The sequence below is a fragment of the Chaetodon auriga genome, chromosome 22, assembly GCF_051107435.1.
Source record: "Chaetodon auriga isolate fChaAug3 chromosome 22, fChaAug3.hap1, whole genome shotgun sequence".
Lineage (NCBI taxonomy): Eukaryota > Metazoa > Chordata > Actinopteri > Chaetodontiformes > Chaetodontidae > Chaetodon > Chaetodon auriga.
In genome coordinates, this window is record NC_135095.1 from 10,565,193 (window position 1) to 10,590,549 (window position 25,357).

Genomic DNA, 25,357 nt, shown 5'->3' on the forward strand with positions numbered 1-25,357 from the left:
GCCTGATTATCTGAGATGAAAGAGTTTCCTTTCACGAGTTGCTTTTCATTTGAAACAAGTGCAACTACTCCTCCTCCTCCCGGCAAATCCATTCCCATTTGCTTTTAAGCGAGATTAAACGGCATCTGCTTAAATGCTCTCCAAGTGCATCGATATCACAGCGCCGCCTGTGCGTAAAAATTAAAAGCTGGCTAATATATTTATTAGCACGTCCGTCTGTCGGGCGTGGCTGGCTTGTCTGCCGGGGGGGAGCTGCAGCCGTAGTCTGCTCCGGGGCTGCTGGATGCTCCGTGATGGATGAGGAGTGACAGATCGGGGTTAGCCGCCAGGGGAGTCCATTTTCTTCCAGCGCACAGTCTTCCCGAGGAGAAAGCTGAGGTGAGACGCTGGACGCAGAGGAGGAAGGGACGAGAATCAGACCGATTGCTACCCCTCCTTCTTCCCCTCTCTGTCCCCCTCTCCCCTCTCTCTACTCCTGTGCATCACAACCTAGTGGGCTTTACCCGGACTGCACCGCATTGACGCTGCTGCCAGTCGACCCAACCCACTAAACTAACGCACTGACAGAGAGAAACAGAGAATCGGTCTTTTTGGATGCTATTGCCCACAGTTGGAAACTGGACGCTGTGCGGATTGCATGCGAGGACATGCAGCATTCCCCTCTCTCCCCCTCTTTGCTTCTTCCCCTGTGGATCCGGACCCTGATTCGCTGTCCTGCTCGGTAATGTCAAGACTTTGGAAGCGGGAGTGACTAGCGGAGGAGGCGGCGGTTTGGAGATTGCTGCAGAGCGCACGACAAGAAATTGGAATATAACTTGCAAGTTTGCAGAGCTCACATCACCGATGTGGCTGTCCACTTGAAGCCGCGAGCTCCCCCGCGTGCTGTGCCCAACATGGGTGTTGACTGAAGCGAACAGTGTCCCCGCGCTGCCACAGAGGTATGAGGATGCACTTGTGAGGATTTAAACCGCGCTCAAGAATTCCTGGACCATGCAGATTCTGCCGCCTAGGACGTTATTTGTGTTATTAGCCCATGCACATGTATTACTATGTCTCAGAAATAATGGAGAAGTACGAACTAAAGAGGACAGCAACACCAGTGCATACTCTGCCAGGACTTTCCATGGCTCACTCCGGGAGAGTCATCAAAATAAAGCCAGGGACTATGCGCTCTCGCCGGGGTACGCCACAGGTGCGTCCTCGGCGGAACTGCAGGCACAGCGGGCAATTATGAGAGGGACCCTTAACTCCACTCATCCCTGGAAAAGGGTAATTGCAGAAGAAACGTGGCGAATTGGACACAACAAGCGCGACTTCAGCAGGACTGTGACACCCATGGAGGACCCCAACGCTGTCTCACACAGGGGCTCGACGCGCCACCATAATAAGCGGATAAAGTTGAATGGCGGTCTTAGTAGTACGGGGACGCCAGCAGGTGGACACCACAATGCGGCTAAGCCCTCTTCAATGGGCCGGGGAGACGGAGGAGGGGGACCCGAGGAGGGCGACAGGCACAAGAGAGGCACAAAAGACGAGCAGAAGAAAGCGTCGAGGAGGGGGAGAAACCGCCTGAACAAAAGCTCAGTGGCTCTGGCTCAGCCTCACGAGTCGCCGTGGGAACCCATCCCCAAGCCGGTGGCCCTCACCTCCACCGACCTGCCCTTTGACCTCTTCACCAGGAGGCCCGAGTTCTTCACCTTCAGAGAGGAGAACCCCTGGGACGCCACGCCGATCACCCCTCCCAGCTCGCAGGATTTCGGGGATGAGATCAAGAACCCCTTTTACCCGGTCACGAGCGAGACTTACGGCGCTTATGCGATCACGTGCGTCTCCGGGGTCATCTTCCTGGTCGGGATAGCGGGCAACATCGCCATCCTGTGCATCGTGTGCCAGAACTACTACATGAAGAGCATCTCAAACTCACTGCTGGCCAATTTGGCTGTCTGGGACTTTGTGCTCATCTTCTTCTGCCTGCCCATGGTGGTTTTTCATGAGCTGACAAAGTCCTGGCTGCTGGGCGAATTCACCTGCAAAGTGGTGCCCTATGTGGAGGTAAATTTATTCAGTTCTGTCTTGTAGTTTTATCCTGCTCTCAATGTGTCAGGGACAATTACTTGCTATTGTAGGGGACTTATGAAGCCTACAGGCAGCATTGCTTTCTGCAGAGATGGCAGATGGTAAATGGGGCTCATCGCGTGTCATTTACATATCATCCATCCATGTCTGAATGTGATCACACCTCTGGAGTGACAATAGACATAATCTGTTGGATTTTGGGGTGTGAAAATGAAGTTTCACACTCTCCTCTCAGAGTAAATAGACTTAAAGGGGGCGAGTTTCAGTTTTTTAAGCCCTGACTGGCCAGAAAGTGCTCAGACAGGGCTATAGGATGTCACTTCAGCCAATAACAAGGAGGCTCTGTTTGTCTCTTGTACACCTGCTACTGGAGAGAGAGGGAGCCTCACCTAGCCCTCAAGGCATGTAGACAGGACACACACACACACACACACACACACACACACACACACACACACACACACACACAAATACACATCAGGATGTAAGATAATCGCTCACTATCTCCCATTCACTGACTTACACATAACACGCGTTCTTCTGTTGCTGTCAGGACACGTACAGCTGATAAACACATTTACAGGTGATCTGCCCAAACACAGTCAGCTGCCTTGCTTTCCTGTTTGTCTACCTGTGTTCATGTGCAGTAGATGGATGCTTGACAGGTTGTTGACACCATGCTGATACCTTCCCTTTGTATGCTCACTGCAATTACACCAGTGTCAGATTCACCCACAAGGTGGATGTCTTTTGTGTAAAAACAGGGGTTTCCAGCTCAGGGGTCTTAAGCTTTTTCTGAATGGCCATTGTCACCACCTGGCTTAAGGAAGGACAAAGAGGGGAGGGAGCACTTATGGTTTTAAAGGTCTATCTTGACCCAAATACATCACAATGTCAACATCTAGCCAAATTGGTAGCAGTGGACTGAGGGGTGATGCCTGAGGCGCCTGAGTAAAGTTAGAGATGTGCTGTGTGGTGCAGCAAAGACTGACTCTCTTCAGCTTCTGTAGCCAGAACAGGTGAGCAGAATTCCACTCAGAATCTCCACCCTCCAGACCCTGCAGACTGCGAGGGCTGTCAAACCGTCAAGTGATAATATGAGCAGGTGAACAGTGTGTTATTATCCTCCCATTACCCTCATGAATGACAATCAACTTGGATGTCGGGATTTCCGTACCTGAGAAGACATTTTAGACATCTAATTGCAGATTTGAGGCCCAGTTTCTGGAGCTGCGTCATGTGAGTTAATATTTACAGTGTCAAATAGACTTTGATGGGTCTTTTCATAAAGCTTTTCTCTGGTCTTTTGAAAGGCAGGTGTTTTGTGTTGCCTTTCAGTTGAAAAATGATGCCACAAATAGCTCTGCAAGGATCACAACTAAAGATATTTGAATATACAAGCCTGATGAAATCAGAGCATATTCACCTAAAATCGCAGGACAGTTTGAGCAGATCCAGGTTGCACATGCATACATTCATTTGCATCAGACTATATGATTCCAGATGACTTGACAGGTGGGGATTGCTTGCATCATCTCCTCTTTTCTGCTATCTTACTTGCCAGCCTTTGTCCTCACTGACCACATACTGTAATATATGTACTCTATCTCATTTGATTTGCAAACACCTTGTGAGTGCACATGGTATTAATTATGGGGGGATCAGAGGGAGACAGAGCCCCTCCCTATGTTATGGCATATGAGCTGCCCAAGAACCACAGGATATTGTTTAATAACTTTAATAACATGCATCGACCAAATGGCTATTGTGTGTGTGTGTGTGTGTGTGTGTGTGTGTGTGTGTGTGTGTGAGAGAGAGAGATATTTATTTGTCTCTGTGCATTTATTATTGCACGTGAATATGCGTTTTATAGTGCATATCTATCAGGACGTGTATTTGGGCTTTCACTGTGTAGCAGTGCCCTCAATGGGTGTGTGTGTGTGCGTGCATTTGTCAAAACAGGCTGTGAGTAAGTTAGCCTGGGGCCCACTCTCTCCCTGTGGAACATTCAATGAAACACACACACACACACACACACACACACACACACACACACACACACACACAGCTTCACCCTATAGAGTAACTTTATTCTTCACTTAACCCAAATTCAGTCACAGGGGATGTCAGCATTTGGCCTGAAATAAAGACACATATACTCACTCACACATGCTTGAATCTGCACACAGCTCTCACACACATGGGAACGTTCACGCAAACATGAAACCCAACTTCACGTGTGCATGCATGCATAATCAGAAGGTGGTATAGATAATGTATCACAGTCCCCTGAGCTAGACGCCTCCCGTGGTGCCGCCTTCAGTAAACCTTGTTTTACCCAGTGTTTTGTAGAGCGTGGAATTTTCCAAACCTCAAAGAGAAAGCAATTTTAGGTGTGAGATGTGAGAAAACACGACAGGAAAATTGCAAGAATGCTGCACAAAATAAAGACGTGGGTTGCAGCCAGCCTGCATTATTTCAGACACGCTCCTGTTTCATGCTGCTGTCGCTGCAGACGACCGCTCCAGGTCGCTGCACAGAGCAGCAAATTCAGGCAAAACTAATGGGCAGTAATTGGGTGTTTGCACCTTGCAGTTGATTAGGATAAGACCTGAAAGTAGGGTAAAATAACAAATACGCAATACAGTGAGCATTTTATAAGCCTGGGGGGGTAATGAGACAAAATTTTTTGTCTCATTACCCCTAAATACAGAGACTATATTTATCGAGAAAGGATGGAATGGTGAAATCTAAGAGTAATAAGAACACCGTTTTCATGCAACCTTGCTTTCTATTGGTGGATATCAATTGGCTGAGTTTGTTGTTTAGCAGTTGTTCACAAGATTATAATAATGATGATAGCGAGACAGATAGCGCACATCGTTTTGTTGAATATTTTGCTCCAGAAAACATCTAAACTTAAGTCCTTAAGTCTTTAGGCTATATGTAAGCCAACTTTATAATGCAGTATATGGATGCAAATGGGGATGAATTTATGCTTTAGTCTGACTTGTAAAATCCTGTATCAGGCATCTCTCACATGTGCAACAGCCTAATGACCAGTCCCAGTGGTTGACGGAAATTACTGCATTCACACATTCTTTTGAAACCTGATTTGCAGTTAATAGCCAGGAAATCTAGCAACTCCCTAAAGACTCATTCTCTCCTTTGTGGTACATTGGCAGTTCCACTAACAGTCCTGCTACATCACTGTTACCATATGCTATAGTTTGGCCCATAATGGCTTGTAATGATGGATAGTACATGTCCAAAAATGTGTTTTTCTAATTTTGAAATAGAATTTGGTGATAATACATGTCCCTGTATATGTGATCACATACATCTGTCATTGAGTCCTTAAAGCCTACAAGAATGCACTGAAGCTCCAAGTAACATTTCACTCAATTCCCTCTTTTGCACTGTTCTCCTCTGTAATATTTTGCCCTCAACTGTGTGGTGAATCCTTTAGCTTGTGTGCCTCATCTCTGCATCTGGCTTCTACTGTGCTGCACAATACCCTGTAGTCAGTAACTGTAGGCTGTCTTTGCTATGGTACAGTGGGCTTCAGCAGACACAGAGAGAGAGAAACAGACTATTGATGGCGAGCAAGCAAGAGGCCGAGGGAAGGGAGAGAGCGATAGATTGGGAAAGAGGGAGAGAGGGCCAGAGGTAGACCCATGCATTGTTCTGAAATTGGCGGTAATGGCGGGACATACATCAGCTTGACACATTCACATTAACTGTTCCAACTCACACATGCACAGGCACACTTTCAACTGCCTAAATCAGACTTACAAATTCGGTTTCTCTGCACAGCTGTGTGATGTACAAGAACATGTGGCCATTACGCAGGACCAGGGGAGCCCACGTCCGAACACCTTTCCTTCGAGATTTCCTCCACCTTTCCAGAAAGCCAATGATTTTCATCCATCTCTATGTCTATCTGTCTGTCTATCTAGCCTGCACACACACACACACACACACACACACACACACACACACACACACACACACACACACACACACAGAGTCAGTAGGGTGTGCTGATCCTCCAGATGGGTGGGATGGCCTTCTCTCCACTGATCACTGCCCACGGCTGTTCTCCCTCTCTCTACCCCTCTCTCTCTCTGCATCAGCTATCTGTGATTAGAAACAAGCCTCAGGGGGGAAGTCACACGCACACGCACACGCACACACACACACACACACACACACACACTTACATAAAGTATGAAAGCATTTGGTCACACACACACACACACACACACACACACACTTGTGCCTATATGCTGAATGCACATACAGTTGCAGTAGACACTGTAGCAACACACAAACATAAATTAAGAACACAAACACACACCACAGCTCCTGCCCTCTCCGTCTCTCACCCCTGTCTATTAGGCACGCGAATGATGGTTAATTGGAAGATGTGTAAATTATTCAGGGTATATAATTAGTCGCACTACATAATGCATGATGGTGAGTCCACTCAGTCAGCTTTTTGTCCGTGGATGACTAGATATTGTGTTTTTTGTATGATGAGACAAGACCACACAACAGCATGAAGCACAGATTAGACTTGCTGCTGGATGCAATTAAACAAATTGATAATTATCCATGTAAAAATGAAATATTCATCGGATTGCTAACACGCAGAATGTTGGTGAAAACAGCGTATCAGTTTCAGATCAGCATAGAACAGGCCGGCGTGGAGCCAGACTTCATAGAACAGAGGAGAAGAGAATATTGCATTTTGTATGTCCTCCAACACTCTTAGACAGAGATCAGTGATCTGGAACTGGACTCCTTCAGCAGCGACTGTACACTGAGAGCAGAATAATTTTTTTTAATGTCCAGGGGAAATCTGCCACAAGTCAGGATGTAATTTAATGGAGGAGAAGTTTATTGTGCAGAAGAAACCCCCTCAGACACACTGTAAAAACGCAGAAAGCAACAGCATAGACAGCAATACTGTATTGGTCTGTTGCTACTGAAAGAAAGCAGCAAGAAAGATGAAAACTTGTGAGTGCTCATCATCCTACTTATTCATGGATTCTATGGATCTCTGCTCTGGCTGGTAGAGACTGTTCCTTTTGTTCATTGAACAGAATAGAATAGAAAAGGCTGGAAGTTCCTTCAGCAGACAATCTTAGCACAAGGTCCATTCTGGATCTTTCGATCACATTAATCTCCCTCAGCTGGTAGCCTGGCAACCTCACAGTGACGACAAGCCTCCAGGAAGTTAATGCACCGGGCCAAGAACGGTCTGCCACATAACCCCCCCGTAAAACCACAGCTTGCCATTTTTTTTGTACAAATTAAGCTGATAGAACTTGTTAATTGGTGGGTTTAAGAGGTTCTAGTAGGTGGATTTTGGGACCTCTGGACAGAACCAGGCTAACTGTTTCCCCCTGTTTTCAGTCTTTGTGCTCAGCTAAGCTAACTGGCTGCAATATCCAACATGTCCAACATGTGCAATTCCATGACAACTCCATCTGCTGAGGAAGATCACGTGATGTGATTGAAAGCTCCAGAACAGCTACCGAATAGAAAAGTTGAGCCTTGGAAACATGAGCTGAGAATGTATTTATCAAGCTAGAATACAACAGAATGCAGCATCATACAACGCATGCTGTAACAAAGAGATATGGAGCTATGGCCTGTTAAAGTTGTGTGCTCTCACTTGTGAAGAAAATGTGTCAGCCCACAAGGCTGGATTTAGCTATGTATGTCTGTCTGCCATAATCCCACACACACACACACACACACACACACACACACACACACACACACACACTGTATGTATGCACCATCCACACCTACAGTGAGCTAAAAATTTAAAGAATTCTGCATAAATGCGGACGTGCACACTCACACACATACGCATAAATGGACCTGCATGCTCACACGCCTCAGTTTTCTGTCTCCCAGACACACAGCCCAGCTGTCAGACGGATGGTGGCTGTCAGTGGCAGGATCTCTGTGGTTAGAGTTATGGTCTGCTGCAGCCTGCACTGGGTCACGCACTCAGCCTGGAAGAAGGACTGCAGCTGGAATAACCCTTTGTGTCCCTGGCTCATTACTACAAGACAGTATGTGTGTGTGTTGTTGTTATGTCTCCACATCAGCCCATTCATCACCTGATAACACCCATTACCCCTGACAGTGGCTGTAGTCACAGTATGGCTGCACAGGCTCCACCAGTTCTTGTCAAGACCCAATTAATAACACAAGGCCTTTGTGCCACCAGCTTGCAGGACCTTTAATCAGGAAGTTAATGGGCCGTTATTAAAAACAGCACCGGGGGAAAATGTCTTTCTCACCTGCTGCGCGAATAGATGGCCAGAACCTGAAAAACATGTGTTGAGGATGAAAGGCCTTTTAATGTGCTTTTTTTTTCTTTGAGTCCTATCTTATCTCAGCATGTAGACAGGAGGAAAACGTTAGCCTAGCTCTGTCCAAAGCACTTTATGGTTTTACGAGGGACGATGTGACAGACTATTTCTCAGCCGGGCACCTAAGGACCCATAAAACTGCCAGATTGCTCTGAAGTATAGTTAGTTAACTGAACGTCGTGGCAATTTTGGTAATTAGCAATGTAATGTATTGGATTACAAAAATTATGATATAATCTGAATACTTTTGAATTAATTCAAAATCACACATTGAAACTATTGCACCTTTTTGTTAAAAAAAAAATAAATCTTCAATGCAAATTCAGCATAATGTTGTATTTTCATCATGATTCAGCGTGATCATGAGTTAACAGCATTTGGTTATCATGAAAAACAGTGGTAGCATTTTATGTTTGCCCCATTTTATAAATAAAGTGAAAAATGCAGTTAAACTATCGTTGAAAATCTTACCATAATCTAGTTGTGCATTTTTTCAAGTGTAATCTGGACTCTTACACACTTTATAGTTACTCCCTTTTTGTAATGTGATTCCATAATCCAATCCATTACTATCCAACCCTGAAAATCCCAATTCGAAAACAAGATAGCATGCTAATAGGTTAGCTCCTGCTAAGATAAGATAAAGTGGTATCTATCTTCTCATCTAAGCCTCGCCAGGAAAGCATATTTCCCAAAATGTCAAACAAAAGAGAGTTCAGGTGCATAGAAAACACACACACACACACACACACACACACACACACACACAAAGAAAAAAAAAAAAACCACAGTCATTCAGACATCACTGTTACAATCAAATGATAGTATTTCAGGAGCACCATTTCCAGCCCTGAGGCGAGCAGGCCTGTCATCTTGCCAACAGCTAAACTGAACATGACAGGGTCAAGGCTGTTCCTCTGGAAGCAATGCTGTATTAACATTATTAATCATTCCGAAGATGTCGTGGCTTATTTCTCCCTTCCTGTCACTTTGGACTCTCTCCAGCTCACTGATGTGTCCGCCTGCTATTGTCTCCTGTTCACGCTCTCATTTCTTTCTTAGTTTCTCCCACTCTTTCTCCCTTTTCCATTCTTCTGCCCCTGATTCTCACTGTCTCATTTGCATAACCCCCTTCCACAAACACACACAGCTTCATCACCCCACCAGGCCTGACTCTTGGACTCTCTCTTTCTCATCTCCTCTCTTGCACAAAGCTATGCTTGTTCATCCTGCCCTTGCTCTCCACCCCAACACGCTGATCAAAGCTGGGTTTCCTGGTCCTCCATGACAGCCTTTAAAGCCGCTCCAGCCCTGTTGTTCCAGCCATGAAATATTCACCATGTGCATGCACCTGTCCATGTGTACTGGATGGGTTTGCGTCTGCTTAAAGCCACCACATATGGGAATACAGATGTGCTTGGTGTGCATGTTGATGGAGGAAGAAGTGGGTCATAAGTAGCTCTATTATAATAAAGAGAAAAAACAGCTTATGTTCGAGGGATGTAGGGCCAATCTACAGGGGCCATTTTTAACCGTTTATACTGCTGAGATAAGACCTGAACTAGCAGCTGTCAAAAACACTTCATTGTTCTCCATTGACACGCTAAAATATATTCCTACCACGCAGCATTATAGCGTGTAAACTGTGGAGTGGGATGGAGAATTAAATAGCACGGAGCAATTTCACTGACTGTTATCCACACTGACGGGTGAGTCAGAGAATGAGGTGAGCAGAGTTGCTGTGTGTCTGTATCAGCAACCTGTTGCATGTGAAATGCTCCATTTCTTCTTTTTTTTAAATTTGTATTTTGTTCAAAGTGAGGAGAAGCTGTCAAGATCCTGTTCACACTTTAGCATCATAACAGCTCCAGACTGATCTTTTGATGGATATTACACAAAAACATGCCTGGACACAATAAAACATTGTTTTCTAAAGTATTGGATTAGATCTGTCTCCCCTGCTGCCATCAGTTTAAAGGGCCATTTTAAACTCTCTCTGCAGCACGTTGTAAACAATTCACTTTGTTTACGACATGTCAGCTAGTGTTAAAAAAAAGTGTTTAATATAATCCCGACATGCATTAATGCTTGCATTAAAATATGATTTGCTGCTCAGTTACAGTACAAGTGATCAAATACACATTTTAACTGAGCATTAAGCTGTTTTTTTGGACAGTTTTCACAACCTGTCTTCCTGCAATGCAAGATTTTTGTATCCAGCACACAAAACAAATGCAAATCATGTCCCTGCAACTTTACGTGAGCATGACTGACTTTCCTGAGCTCTTTATAGTTTACCTTTCCTGTTGTTTATACCAGTTAGCATCACCTGTAGTCACAGACGAAAATAAGCTTAGCTCGAGAGTGCTGCGCGGTCTCCTGCATTTATATGAGTTTTGGTGCCTGGCTTTCCAGGCACGGGTAATTAACTTACAAGATGACAACATCTGCCAAGTGCACTCCAATCCTGACACCTGCCCAAATCATCTAAAGGATTAATCTGTCCAGAGGGTGAAGAAACCACTCACATCAACAGGCTTAACTCTAGTCCAAGTTAAATACACTTAAATACCTAATGACTAATTATTGTTCTGCTTTGGCTACATTTCAGAACAGTTCACTACAATTACAGTTACAAGATTGTGGCGTCCCTGCAGGTGATAAACTGTCCAAAACGCAGTCACACTGATCGCACTTAGTGTTCAGAGGGCTGATGCTTTGTCTGCCCCACTTACCCCTCGCTGTTTCATATGGTCACCCTTCATTAGTCTGGTTGGGACGTCTATGTGTGTTAGAGGGTCAGTGTGTGTGTAGATGTGTATTACTCACATTGTGGGGACTCATCTTCCTTAAGGGGACAAAATGCAAGTCCACGTAACAATCTTTAAATTTTAGGGTGAAGACATGGGTTAGGGTTAGGCAAGTAGTGGTTATGGTTAGTCTGGTTAGGAAATAAATACAAGTTTATGTATTGTCCCAAAACGTGTGTGTGTGTGTGTGTGTGTGTGTGTGTGTGTGTGTGTGTGTGTGTCTCAGGGCAAGACACGCAGAACATCTTGCAGTGTGTGTACATCTATATCTGTCCAAGAAGTATGTGTTTAGAGCACTAAAGCCATGGCTCACTGGGGCCATCTGGGAAGCTGGCTGTTGTAATTAAATTTGATATGAGGGGAGGAATGGAGAGAGGAAAGGAAGGAGGTGTTTAAAGGGGAACAGAGGCTGAGGAGAGTCAAAAAAAAAAGGGGGGGGGGGATAAGTGAAAGTCGGGGAGAAAAGGTAGGCAAGGTGAGACAGGATGGAGGATGGGGAGGATCAGTGGCTGCACTGGCAGCTTTGGTGCTGGAGGCGAAATCGTGGAGGGAACTGGTTCATGTAGGGATAGAAGTGCAGACACACACATACACACGCACACACTCCAGCTGCAGAGGGATGTTTTGCAGGGTGCCCACTCTGCCAAAATGACTGTTAATCCAACAGATGCTTTCACATGCTGGGGAAATTTGTGAACTCTCTGACAATTTAGATCAAGAAGGTGGAGCCGATGCCAGGCAATTAGCTGCTACAAGAAGGTTTCGAGTTAAACATCAGCGGGAAAACAGTGGAACAGTTTCTTAATGAGCACGGGTATCATTGAACAGGCAGCGTGAAAACACATTTGAACGAATGAATGCAGTGACGACAGCTTTGGATCCACCTCGTCGCTTGCTAGCTGTTTTGTGTGCTTGTGTGTCACTCTATTTTAGTCTGTGACTTCTCTCTTACACACACACACACACATTCAGGGATGCTACACAGCGTTGAGAGCAGTTTACAGCCTTCTTTTGTGCTACTGTCGGTCCTCTGCTTGTAATTGCACCCATGTCAGGCCAATAGCATTACTGTGTCCTGCTGTTTATTTATGTGGTGGTGGCCGACTTGTCAACCGGTAGCAAGGCCTCTGTTTGTGAAGCAAGGGAATCTACATGTTGACTTTCCAGGCAGCCCTTCTTTAAGTTTCTGCAGGATATGTCTGCAAGACGTTTTCTGCACTGGATATGATTTTGTCAGCTCTTTGTTGGTCTTTTATTCATTAAAGAGTGCGAACCTGACAAGCTTGACTACAACTTGCACAAGTGTCAGTGTTGTATTGTACGCAGCTCAGCCCAGCTGTCATCTGAAATGACTGTAGATTATCACTAGCGCAAAGCTACTGTTAGCATAGCTCTGAGGCTCACTTTTCTCTCTATTATTCTCCCCTACAGTCATGTGCTGTTTTAAGTTTTAAGATGTAAATAGCATTCTTGAGGCACCATTATTGAAGCAAGTGAAGCCTCTGCAAGCCCGATTCCTGCATGTTGATTGTACATAACGACTGAAAAGAGTTTGATTGTGATGAACGACGTTGTAAGGATTTCTCTGTCTGTTTCCTCAGGTGGCGTCTCTCGGTGTGACCACCTTCACCCTGTGCGCTCTCTGCATTGACCGCTTCCGTGCGGCCACCAATGTCCAGATGTACTACGAGATGATCGAGAACTGCACCTCCACTACTGCTAAGCTAGCTGTCATCTGGATCGGTGCGCTCCTATTGGCCCTCCCAGAGCTCCTCATCAGACAGCTGGTGTCAGAGGACACAGGAATGCCGGACGAGCCTCCTGTCGAACGCTGCATTATCAGGATATCCACCTCACTTCCTGACATGCTCTACGTGCTGGGCTTGACCTATGAGGGCGCTCGGCTGTGGTGGTGCTTCGGCTGCTACTTTTGCCTCCCCACACTCTTCACCATTGGTTGCTCATTGGTTACGGCGCGCAAGATCCGGCGTGCAGAGCAGGCCAGCGTGCGCAGCAACAAGAAGCAGATCCGGCTGGAGAGTCAGATGAACTGCACTGTCGTGGCGCTGGCAATCGTCTACGGTGCATGCGTGGTGCCCGAGAACATCTGCAACATCGTTTCTGCGTACATGGCGGCCGGCGTGCCTGAGCACACCATGTCTGTCCTCCATCTTCTCTCCCAGCTGCTGCTCTTCTGTCGGGCCGCCGTGACGCCGGCGCTGCTGCTTCTCCTGTGTCGCCCTCTGGGCAGGGCCTTCCTGGACTGCTGCTGTTGCTGCTGCTGCTGTAACCACGCTCCGTCCTCGGCCACGGCCAGTGACGATAACGAACACGAGTGCACCACCGAGCTTGAGCTGTCGCCGTTCAGCACCATCCGCAGGGAGCTGAGTAACTACACACCTGCCGGCTCCAACTGCTAAGCTGACATTCCTCATCAGGGATGTAGATTTCACTAGCCTGCTACTGTTTCAGCCTTTGGCTAGTGTTTCTCACACGCGGCTAGGAGACAGTTGCCTTACCTAGCCTAGTCACATTTTTAAATGAACGCATGAATAAAGTCGGACACTGAATAATCACATTCTGCCGGTGCCCTACATCCTCAACTTTCATTTCTTCCAATAATAATGTACATTTACAGTAACTGTATAACCCTAATTTTCCAGGAAAATTAACGAAAGGCTAAATCTTCTTTTAACTCACTCCTGCGGTGCTCTTTAAACAGGGTCAGTACATATTTTTAGCAGTCCTGCCTAAAACCTTTAAAACTTACAAACCTCCCTGTTGTAGACCTTGTATGCCTAAATATCTTTGGACAGTTGGCCTCTTCATCTGTCTGACTGATGTCTGGTTTGAATCAGGTTCACTTCTTTAAACTACACCACAGAAAAACCTTCCCACAGGCCATGTGCTATCAGTGACAGGGAAAGGTAATAATATTTATACTGTACAATGTACATAGGGAAATGATTGTACAGAATATGTCACAATGTGTTCTGTTAAAATGAAAAAACAGCTTAGGATGATAAATGTATTTGGCCTCAGTAAATAATATCTATGTATGGGAAACTGTATATCTTAAGGGAGAAATAATCATTTCCAGTCACCTTCCAAATGTGTCACTATTGAAATTATAGGACTAATCAATCATAGAGTGCCACCTTGTATAGTAACTGAAATACAGCATCCAGCTAAACATATGGGCTGACACTGCCTATAGAAATACAGGACTCAGTTTACAGGAGACATCAGCTGTAAATGTACCGTTCATGCAGTGCTGCACACACGGGAACAAGGCTTATGATAATTAAACTAGTGCAGGGCGTCTCTGCAGTAATGACAGTTTGCAAGAGGAAAACACAGAGAGGAGAGTGGACTGGAAAATCCAAATGTACACAAGATTTACACCGTCTGTTGAAAAATATCCAGTTGACTCAAACATAACTGGGCTGGTCTCAGAGATACACAAACACGGACGTGAGCGGAATGAAAATGTCTGGAATGGACTAATTGGGATCTAATCGGCGTCGAATGAAGTGGAATGGAATTGAATTAAACACTACAGATTCAATTGAATGGAGTGAATATGAATAGAGTGGAAATAATGGAACATAACACCATGGAATATATTGAAAGGGATGGACTCCGCGTGGACCGGACTGAAAACAAATATCTGCACTACACTGTTGTATCATGTTACGCCTTACACTTTGGGCTGTATATATACTGTACACTTTCTTTGGTGCTCTTATGATGAATGCGCTGTAAACAACAAATCCATCGGTTCAACTTAGAATCGCAAGTAATTGAGCTGCGCACTATGTTTGTGGTCAAGAAGACAGATTGCAGTTATATGTGACTGTGGAACACATGAACAATAGTGAGGGAGGACAAAAAATCAATGTAGAGTTTCATTGACCTGAAATCACCTAAATGTTGAATAGAAATGCTTATTCTGTTAAGTGACACCAGTATAGCACTTTATTTTACAGTACAGTAATTACTCACTGTTTACTAGGTCACTGGTAAAGACTGATAAGTGAAAGCTAATTTCTTGTAATTAACATTGTAGAGACTTCAATAGATGCAATAATGAACTGCATATTTTTATTGTCGCATTGGTACAGAAATACTGTATAACTACTGGTAGTTAGTTCTGTGAAAAACAGGTAATTTAGAACAAACAAAGTGCCATAATGCATTGCATAACTACATTGTAAATACAATGGTGTCCTGTAATTACAAGGGAAAAGGTATATTTGTACCAATAATCATTGCAAAGTTTATAGTAAATGCAAAGTAGCCGTTTCATTTTGTACAAGTTATTTATGATTGTAATTCCTGAACTTTAAAATGAAGTGCTACCACAAGTGTGTAAATTAGCTTGAAGGCAAGACAACAATTGACCGTTTGCTAAACCCCTCCCCTGAAAAGTGTCCCTCCAACCGTAACTAGGCAGGTCTGTCAAGCTTGTCAAGCCATGAGCGGGCTCAAGCAAGAGTGATACTTGGCATTTAAGTAGTGTGGAGGGTGGTGTCTTTTTCTCTGGCCCTCCCACCTCCAGGGAGTGTTGGGTAATGTTGGAAAGTTTTCACTCCAGCAACCCCAGTTATAGGTTGTTTGAACATGACATCACAATGGTCGCCAGCTAAAAATGGGACTGTTTGAGTGTACTAGAAAGGTTGACGAGTGTAGCTACAGTGACTCAATAAGCTATGAGTGACCACCTGCAGATTCATTACTTGAGTTTTTAAGGAGAACCAATGAAATGTTTTTCAGTGTAGAAATTTACAAGTGTAGGCTATTGTACTGTAAATCTGTTTTCTTAATCCTACCAATCAAACCTGGGTCAAAACAAGGTTCAAACCACCATTACAAATTATAATGCAGGTAATCTGAAACTGAACAGCCCAAACATTTGGTACATATAGTACTATAGTGGAGGTGTGTAGAGGGGCGTCTGCAGGTGACCAAAATTACTCTTGAAAGTCTTAGTTTGTTAGATTTAATTTAAAAAATCAAATATTTCTAAGATTAGTGGTGGTGAGCTCTGTCATGACCCAGGTGTGATGTTCATTGGTATACTGTATATTGCAATGAATCTTTTGCATATGATTCTGCACTGCCAAACACCTTCTCTCTTGTCTGTCTCTTGTGCTCTTGTGGTAGTAGCACACTATCTCTGGGTGTCTCTCTTAGCGTGGAGGTCAGTTTGTCCTCAGCTCCATCAATACAGGAAGAAGAAAACAGAAATCACAAAAGCTTTGACAGCACCTAAGGCCAGTCATAGTCAGAATATACTCATTCAGCGTGGTGAGAATCTGTGGATAAAGGGTGGGGTTTTTCCTTTTTCCTACCCTTTGGCTGTAATGAACTCAAGTTTATGAGCTCCAAGAGATCCAGGTGGATGTAGCCTCTGGTTCGCACTGCGTGCACTTCTTCAAGTTAATAGAGGAAATGGGCAGCTGCGTAGCAGCACTGCAACACAATGCCCTGCAGACTGTTTGACAACTCTTTTTATTACCACCACTATCAGGGTATTGTGGGCCAGTGTGTAAGGCTGTCCAGGGAGTTAATGCACCCTTGCACCAGCCCATTTTCTACCATTAAATCACTTCAAGAACTTGGGAAGGGGTTTTTGTATTTAGCTCAGTGACTCTGGATTTAACGCCTGTTTTTTGATGGGATTTAAGCGTAAACTGACCTCCTGAATGATTCTCTTTTTCTGCATATTTCTGGGAGTATAGCTCATTCTAAATGGCTCAGTGTGTAGTAACGTGGTTCAAACTATTGATGAAGTGATTCTTGTAAATCAGTCAGTGAGACGTTTATTCTGGGTTTTGTGAGTTTCCTCTTCACTCTGAGCAAATTGTGTCTGTATTTGATACCTGAAAATGTAAGCACACGACCACTATTGTCTCTAAGTCTAGTCACTGGTTTCTAAATAGCTTTTTATATAGCCAAAAAAACTGTCCCTTTGTTTATCAAAGAACTTTATCTTGAAAACTGTATATTAAAAGCCTAAATGTATGAATACTGTTGACTTGATTTACTGTGGGTATTAAGGTCATTTGCTGCTCATGTGTGATGGGAGCATTGAGTTTTAGAGTGCCATCATCTTTAATCTTTTGATTGTTTCCCTTGACTAAGAGAACTCTTTCTAATCCGAAGATCTCCTCCAGCATATTCAAACCAAAGAAATAATCCAACATCTTGCCTCCTGTTATCATGGAGATAATTGATGCTACAGGGCTACTCCATCAATTTAATATAGCTGTTCCATAAAGTTGGGGGACTTGGGAGAGACAGATTAAAAAAAGAATGTTCAAAATCAATCAATCAATCAAAATACAGCCAGCCAACTGGAATATGAAGCCAAAACTAACTGGATCAAATGTAGCAGTGTGACAAAAACATGAACCTTGGTTTGGACTTCCAGGTGTGAAAGCACTTTTAAAGACATGTATGTATAATCATTCTGATTCTGACATCATTTTGTGGTTCATCATGCATCTTAGACCAGATAGCAAAGCAACGGCCAACTCACATGAGGTCACCCACCACCGGGAGCGCTGTGTTTCTCTGGTCATGTAGCACCAATTTCAAAGATATTTGAGTCTTGCCTCTGCACACAGAGCCCAGTTTTCCATGTTTCCAGCAGTGGAGTACCCCTTTAAGTGCAGGCTCAAATATGTAAAACAGAATGCGATCACTCTATAATGTATGAAAGGCGTGTGCCGTTTCATCGTGCAATAAATGCACAAGCTTAATAACAGGAATTAAAGTGAAATTTTCTTCTGCAACACGGGGAACAACATACTAGACTGTGTTGTGTTCCTCCTTGGGAATAAGTCTGAGAGCGTGTCCTCATGTCCTGATTTCCTTAACATCCTCCTGTGTCTTCATTTTTCTTCCTCTCCACATAACAGAGGACCCTTTAAAATATTCATCAGCAATGTATCACTGTGCTCTGTTCTCCCAACACATCCTACACACACCCTCTCTCTCTCTGTTGGCTTTTCTTTGTCTGTTGCATCCAAAGTGTTATACAACGATGACGATAGCAGCCGACGTCCTGGGTCTGTGTTCGCGATAAGAACGCTGAGCAGAACTGTTTATACCTCCCGTAACGGAATTAGCTGTCGTGCTGGAACACTGAGCAGACGCCAGAAAGCTTCCGCAACCACCAAAGACGTCTTGCTCGGTTCCCCGGAGGACGCCGCTCACTCCCACTGTTGTGAGGAGGTGGTCTCTTTCATTTTCCCTCTGTTTCTACTAAGTCAAGACAGAAAATTGACGGTAGGAGAGATGTGGGGAAAGACGAGGGACAGAAACAGAGTGGGGGGGGGGGGGGGATCTTAGAGTCTTAGTCTGTCTCTAAAAACATCACTTTCTTTGTTGTGACTTTAAATGACATTCAGAGGAAAGGCTGCAGAGAAAAGCATCACTCACCCTCACAGATCTGATTACAGTATTTCAAAACACAGATGCTCTACTTGAGGTGAACATCGCGTCTTTAACAGCCTGAGAGCTTCAACTGGGCGTACACAAATTTGCAAAGTCTCATTTTTAGTCCATTATTGTCAAATCAAATGCTCATTTTGCACTCTGAATCAAATCCTCCAACTATCTGTCATCTATCTCTCAGATGGAAAATGAGGAAGCCCAATCATGAAACGTCTAATGAAAACTGAGGAATTGTTCACTTTGAAATGCACCACAATCCAGGCTTTTATCTGTTCTTTCCCCTATCTCCTCCCTCCTGTCACAGAAGAAGCACGCCGCGTGTGTGTTTGTGCGTGCACGTGTGTGTGTGTCTGTGTGTGTGTGTGTGTGTTATGGGGCATCTCGTCCCAAAAGAAGCTGACAGGCAATGTGCCACTCATCTTCGCAATTTCCCCAAAACAGCTGGCCTCCTGCCAGTGCACTCGCTTACGCTCAATCAGCCTCAATCAGCAACATACTTGCTAAAGTGTCTGCAGCCACAACTGTGTATGTGTGTGTGCGCAGCTGTTTATCTGCTTTTTTGTTGTTTCATTATGTGATTGTCTTCAAAAGCCTTTTTCCCCCGATTCGGCTTCCCGTCGTAGCAAAATTTTTTCATGATCAAACGCTGAGAAGTTCTGATCCACTTTTTTCCACTGTCACTTTTTAATCTCTTTCATTGCGCTTCTATTTTTGGCCTCTGAAGGACCAGTTGTAGTTCTACAACAATGCACAGCAGTGCGGTTGCATTGTTCTCAATGCTGGGACAGATGTGGCACATAGAAATGTTTGATGGACACCTGCTTTCTATGAGAGGTCAAACTCTTGAAGATCAACTGTATTGTTTTACTGATTCCTTTGTGGTTAGATTATGAAGAAAATGCAAACTTATTTAGATAATGGGAAAGTACGTTTCCCTTTTTCTTTGTTGTTTTCTGTCTTTCTTGCCAGCGCACATACATCAATCGATTGTTGTCTTATCTAACAGTGATGAAAGTCGTCGGCAGATAAGGTTTAAGTAACGTCAGCTCCTCCCGAGCAAAGCGGGGATGAAGAGCGGATAGAGTTACTTCAATGACGTGGCAGGTGACGACATGTCTTTTTTCTCTAACTGACCACTTTTCTTCCAGTCAGTGAAACACGCAGTTTAATTTTGGCTGTGGAAATCACCTGATCTGAGTATTGAACCCATCAAGCTACACTGTGGATACACTGGGATAAACTGTGCTGAGAAAAACAGACTGAGGATGGAGAGATGGCTTCAGCTGTTGCTGTTCAAAGGTGCATATAGTATTTTTGGTTGTACACAATATCAAAACAGAACCATTTTGTTTTCCCCTAGTCCCATCGAACATCTCTATCTATCATGTGTAATCTGGTACATGTTTGTTGTTGTCTTTCAATCCATGGAGGGAGAAGCACATAAAGGCGATTTTGATGTTGCTGTTCAGAGATTCTTCCTCTCGCTGCAGGTTTTAGTGTTTGTTCAGACACGCTCCCACCTTTCTGTTTTTCCCAAGCGTATCTGGGCATTCATTAAAAATAGGAAGTTCCAGCCAAGCAATCTGGCCGGGCGAAGGTTTTTCTGGCTGTGCTTTATGAATGGTTGCTAGGTAACCAGCGAGTTAAGTTACCATCTCTCTAACTTTCTCCTATTTTCCCTTTTCTGTTGTCCATCTCGCATTGAAAAAGAGCAGCCAGTCAGGAACCATGCATTAGTAAGCCGTGTGTAAAAGGAATGCTAGCTTTTAGAATATGAGAGGTGCAAGCTCCCAGTCGCAGTGACACTGCTCAGCGGTCTTCTAATATTAAAGCTGCACCAATCAACACTTTCACATCAACAGCAGGATGAATGAATATGTGCCGTGTTGCTCCCAGTGACAAACCCACAGAAAATGATCGGCCAATTCTGCAGTTTCCCTCACCTCTAAGGAGTGTTTTAGCCTCTTTCAGCTCATTGTTTTGGTTTTTGTTAGCTGTCAGCCCTCGAACTTAGTGGAACATTTAGCTGCTAAAGAGTGGGCTACTTCCCTCTGGAGTTGGTGGTGACAAAAGCAGAGCTAAAAGGAGATTGATTATTGGATTTACATCTGTAAGGGGGCAGAAATATGACTGCGGATGAATGCTGATGTTGCACTGAGTCTGCTGGATGTGTAAATAGTTAACTGACGTGATCAGATCAGATCAGATGAGGTGAAACATTATTGATCCCACACTGGGGAAATTAAGTTGTTAGAGCAGTTCAGGAGTCAAAAAGCAAAGGAAAAAAGTGATTGAGTGATGAAAAATGAATGAAAGAAGAGAAAAACAAGAGTAAATAAAATGAAATAAATATAATAAAAATATATATACATCTTGCACTGATGCAGATATGGTGGATAAGTGCAAAGGTTAATTGGACTCATAAATGTAGTACAGTGCAGCATTATACTAGAAAGTCTAAAAAGATATAAATCCATTGGAAAAATTAGATTAGGTTGTGCAGGATACAAGCAGGAATTGCACAGGACAGTTGCACAATAAAAATCTAGAAGATATATACAAGGATATGTTTGCAGATAACTGGTGGTGGGCGTTGGGAACAGAGACAACTGTGCACTTGCACTGTGTTTGTCACAGTCTGCTACTGAAGGAGCTGCTAGGGGCCTCACAGTGTCATGCAGGGGGTGAGAGGTGTTGTCCATGATTGACGTCAGCTTTTCTAACGCCTCCAATGCCTCTATGGAATCTAGAGGGCAGTCGTTGGCTAACATCTACGCCATAACAACTTTCCAAGATGATAATGCGTCAGGGTCATGTAGCAAGGCTACAGGGTGGCAGCGTCCTCCTTTCATGTCAACCACTCGCTCAACAAAGCACTTGCAGACATGCATTCAAATGACAAGCAGATAAAACACATGCCAACACATGTAGACAGTTAACCAGAGCACATATCCAGTGCACATATGTGTGCACACGGACACACACGCACAAACCAATATCACATTTTGGTATTTACTTTGTGAGACTTTCATTTTGAAGACTGCATTATATTGCACAGATATATTGAGAATGTCTCTGGGGAACTGCTCAATAGCATCCTTCATTCCCTGTTTCTGTCTCATCCTCGCTCTCTTTCTATACCTTTCTCTGTCCTGTCTCTCCATCAATTCATGTCTCCTCTTCTCTTAGCTCCATCCTGCCCTCTCATACATTTTAATGGCAGCGGTTTGATCCGGCTGGTCAAAAAAAAAAAAAAAAAACATTCAAATGCGTCCGCTTGTGTTGAATAAATGCATAATTTAGCAACACAAGTCAACTGCTGTTCAGTGTTGTGGAAAAGACGAGATAAATATTTCACTTTCTGAAGAGTGGGAAGAATGGGATTTACAGCAGTCAGAGATGAGATGCTGAGTTGTGTGTGGCTGCCGACTCTAATAACTGTTTCTGTTAGACTCTTTATTGAGTCTTGGCCTTTCTAAAAGACCAGTGTTGGGTGGCAGTTCATCATGGGTGTCATGCTTACAATTCTAACTGGCAGATGCAAGAAAAACGTTTTGAAAAGTAAAAAATGTAGGATGGTATGGTGAATGAAAATGATGCCATTCCGTCAGTAACTGTGCCATCAAGATGTCTCCCGATCAGATAACCAAGTTCTTGTCCAAGTTCTTTCGAGGTATCAGATAAGATAAGGGAGGACTTTATTGATCCCACACTGGGGAAATTTAGTCGTTACAGCCAGCAGGTTACAAAAAGCAAGCACAGTGGCATAAAGAGGTCAAAGTAAAAATATAAAAGTATGCAAAGATACAGAATAGAAAAGACAACTATGTATATGTACATTTGTACAGATTATTAAAAAAAATAGTAAATGCCAAAGAATCCTACTGCCATAAAAGAGCACTGTTGCTCATAGTCCTATGAGAAAACTACTAACATGACATGTATTGAATTGCACTTGAGCAATACTAGGTCTATGTATATGCACAATATATAGAGTTTATCAGCTCCTCACCTTCAACTGAAGATGGACCCAGCGCATAAAATGCACATAACAATACAGCAAACATGGCGATTGTGAGCATGTTAATGTGCTGATATTAGCGTTTAGCTCCAAGCACACAAAGCCTAAGCATAGCCTGACAGACCTGATGGCACTGCTCTACAAATGTAGAGATCCATCATGTTTCCTAACATGCTTGGTCTAAAGCAGGTTGCTATAACTCTGCTCAGTAGAAAAGCACTGTGTGTGTGTGTGTGTGTGTGTGTGTGTTCACGCTAAAGTTGATTAGTTTTATGTGCAATGACAACACTGCATTTCAAATATGGATACTGTATATTTGCTGGACATCTCACATTGCAAAAAAAAAAGTCACAGCATTAACTTGCACATCCGCGCATTAATTCTCAATTTATGAAACACGTCATGCAAAAACAAGCATTCAAGACACCTTGAAGACCTTCATTCTTAAGTGTGCAGCGCGGCAGCACCCTTACACAGATGAGCACACGCACAAAGGCACAAGGGATTAGGTCACACACGCTTGCTGCTGATCATGTTTATGTAGAAGACAGGACCAGTCGAGATGTGACTCAGTGGGTCGAAACCTCATCTCCTGCTCATTTCCAGTCTCTGTGAGTCGACATGTCAGCTGGATGTAAGTTAACGCAGGCGAGAGCGAGGGCGCGCCGTGTCACTCTGCGCAGGGTGTCTTTTGATTGTCTCCTTTGTTCCGCCAAAGACAATCTTCCTGTGCTTCCAAAATGGTCCTGAACTGAAAAATGCACTTCAAAGTGTGATATTAGACCCTCTTCTTTACATTTGTTGTGTTAGTCATTTGCCATTTAAAACTGCTAAAGCATTTCTTATCACTTTTATGTGCATTTTCAGATGGATGGTTTTTAGAGGGGGAGGAAAAATGTTGTATTTTGAACCTTTAAGATATTCATAGTTCATTTTTATGAATTTTAGCCTTGATCCGTGAATGCTTTGGCAGTGAATAGACTCAGACTGTCATGTCAGAAGAGCACCAGCTGAAAAGCCTCTGCTACAGTCATTAATACAAAATAGCATAGATGGTCAAAATCACCACACTTTCTTGTGCACAGCCACCTACTCTCCCAGCGCACCTGATTACTCTTGTTGCTATGGATACCATTCAGCACTATAACTACCTCATCTCATGACAATTAAGGATATATTCAAGTTACCTTGAGTCAAAGCAGGCTGCATGGCGATTCAATATCTGCTGTGGTGCTTTTCAAAGGTTCCCAAGAGGCGAAGGTACAAAAACCTAACGCTGTAGGTGGGTAGGTTACGTTTGATTGTTTATTCCTCTTTGTTTGATATATGTACGGAAGAAAAACTTTGATATGGATGAAAATGTCCATTCAATCCTTGTTGTTTGCTGAGCTACATGGCATTTTTTTTTCCAAGGATTCAAAGTTTATCCGTCACATACACAAGTAATATCTGCATGTGTGCAAAAGGTAAGACATACATAGGCCACACACGTCAGGTCGTGCAAAGGTTTGCTGAAGACAATGTGCTGGAGCAGGTCAGGGGACAGAAATCATCATCTGATGCCTGAGGAGAGAAGCTTTTTCTTCGTCTCTCTGTGTGGGACTTGTGGATATACAGAAAGTGTTTGTCTGGGCATGGAAGCTGGAGAGTCTACTGCTGGATGGTATGCATGCTCTATAATCCTACTAGCTCTGGCTCTGTGCCTTCCGGTGTGTGTCCAGCACAGTGGGACCTACAGATCCGTCAGTAAGCTCAGCCAAGCGACCCACTCGCTGTTGGGCTCTATGGTCCTGAGGAGAGCGGTTCCCATACTATTACATGGTGACGCCTCCTCTCAGGATGCTTTCCACAGCACCAGAGTAAAAGGTCTTTGGCACCCCCAGAGAAACTCTGAGTCCCTTAAACTGTCCGACTCCTTGGCTTTCCTGACATTTAGTAAGCAGTTGTTGGCTGCACACCTGGATGACAGGTGCATCAGAGTGCAGTAGAACAGGTAAAAAATAACAATAAGACGAATAAGAAACAGCTCCTGTGCACTTTCTTGCTCACTGGTTGTTTATTTCACATTTTTTTCAGGCATGCAGTATCATCTGCTGACCCTCAGTGGAGGTTATTTCGACCAAAACACTGAATAAAATGTATATGAAATAACCCAGTGTGCAGGGTTAGAATGAGGTTACATCATTCAGCATACTTTTGCCCTCCTCAGGAAGCACACACTGCAGCTTTTAACCTCTATAAACAGATATCTGTATATGAATGCAGAATCTGTCAGCAAGGGACAAGAGTTTGAATTTTCTGGTTTCTGTTTGCAGTCCCAGTCGTTTTGACCAATCACATTTGAGCAAGCTTTCGTTGCATGCAGGTTAACAGTCCATATGGAGAGCTAAGAAGGTGGACCACGCTGGCTGAAAGCCCCTATCATATGATGACAATTAAGCTTTTTATGAGCTTTTTTAAATAATCTCTGTTTATAGAGATTAGCCAAAAGGTCAAGTTGTTGTTGAGTTTGACAGTCAAGTTGCTAATTGGACTCTAAACAATTAATGGTGCACTAAGGAGGAAGACTTGGCCCGGATGTGCGTTATCCA

The 25,357-nt window shown here is 43.9% G+C and overlaps 1 protein-coding gene across 1 annotated transcript; it reads left to right on the forward strand.

Annotated features, from left to right (window-relative positions):
• The first annotated feature begins 226 nt into the window (after window positions 1-226).
• Window positions 227-17,312, forward strand: gpr37b (G protein-coupled receptor 37b). Its single transcript, XM_076722254.1, has 2 exons — window positions 227-2,052; window positions 12,883-17,312. The coding sequence occupies exons 1-2, from the start codon at window positions 991-993 to the stop codon at window positions 13,699-13,701; spliced, it is 1,881 nt and encodes a 626-aa protein (XP_076578369.1). The 5' UTR covers window positions 227-990; the 3' UTR covers window positions 13,702-17,312.
• Window positions 17,313-25,357: the final 8,045 nt, after the last annotated feature.

Bases quoted from the DNA above. Each gene is read 5' to 3' on its own strand.
- gpr37b (XM_076722254.1), top strand. From the start codon at position 991: ATGCAGATTCTGCCGCCTAGGACGTTATTTGTGTTATTAGCCCATGCA. The intron at 2,053-12,882 runs GTAAATTTATTC...CTGTTTCCTCAG, and splicing joins AAGTGGTGCCCTATGTGGAG to GTGGCGTCTCTCGGTGTGAC.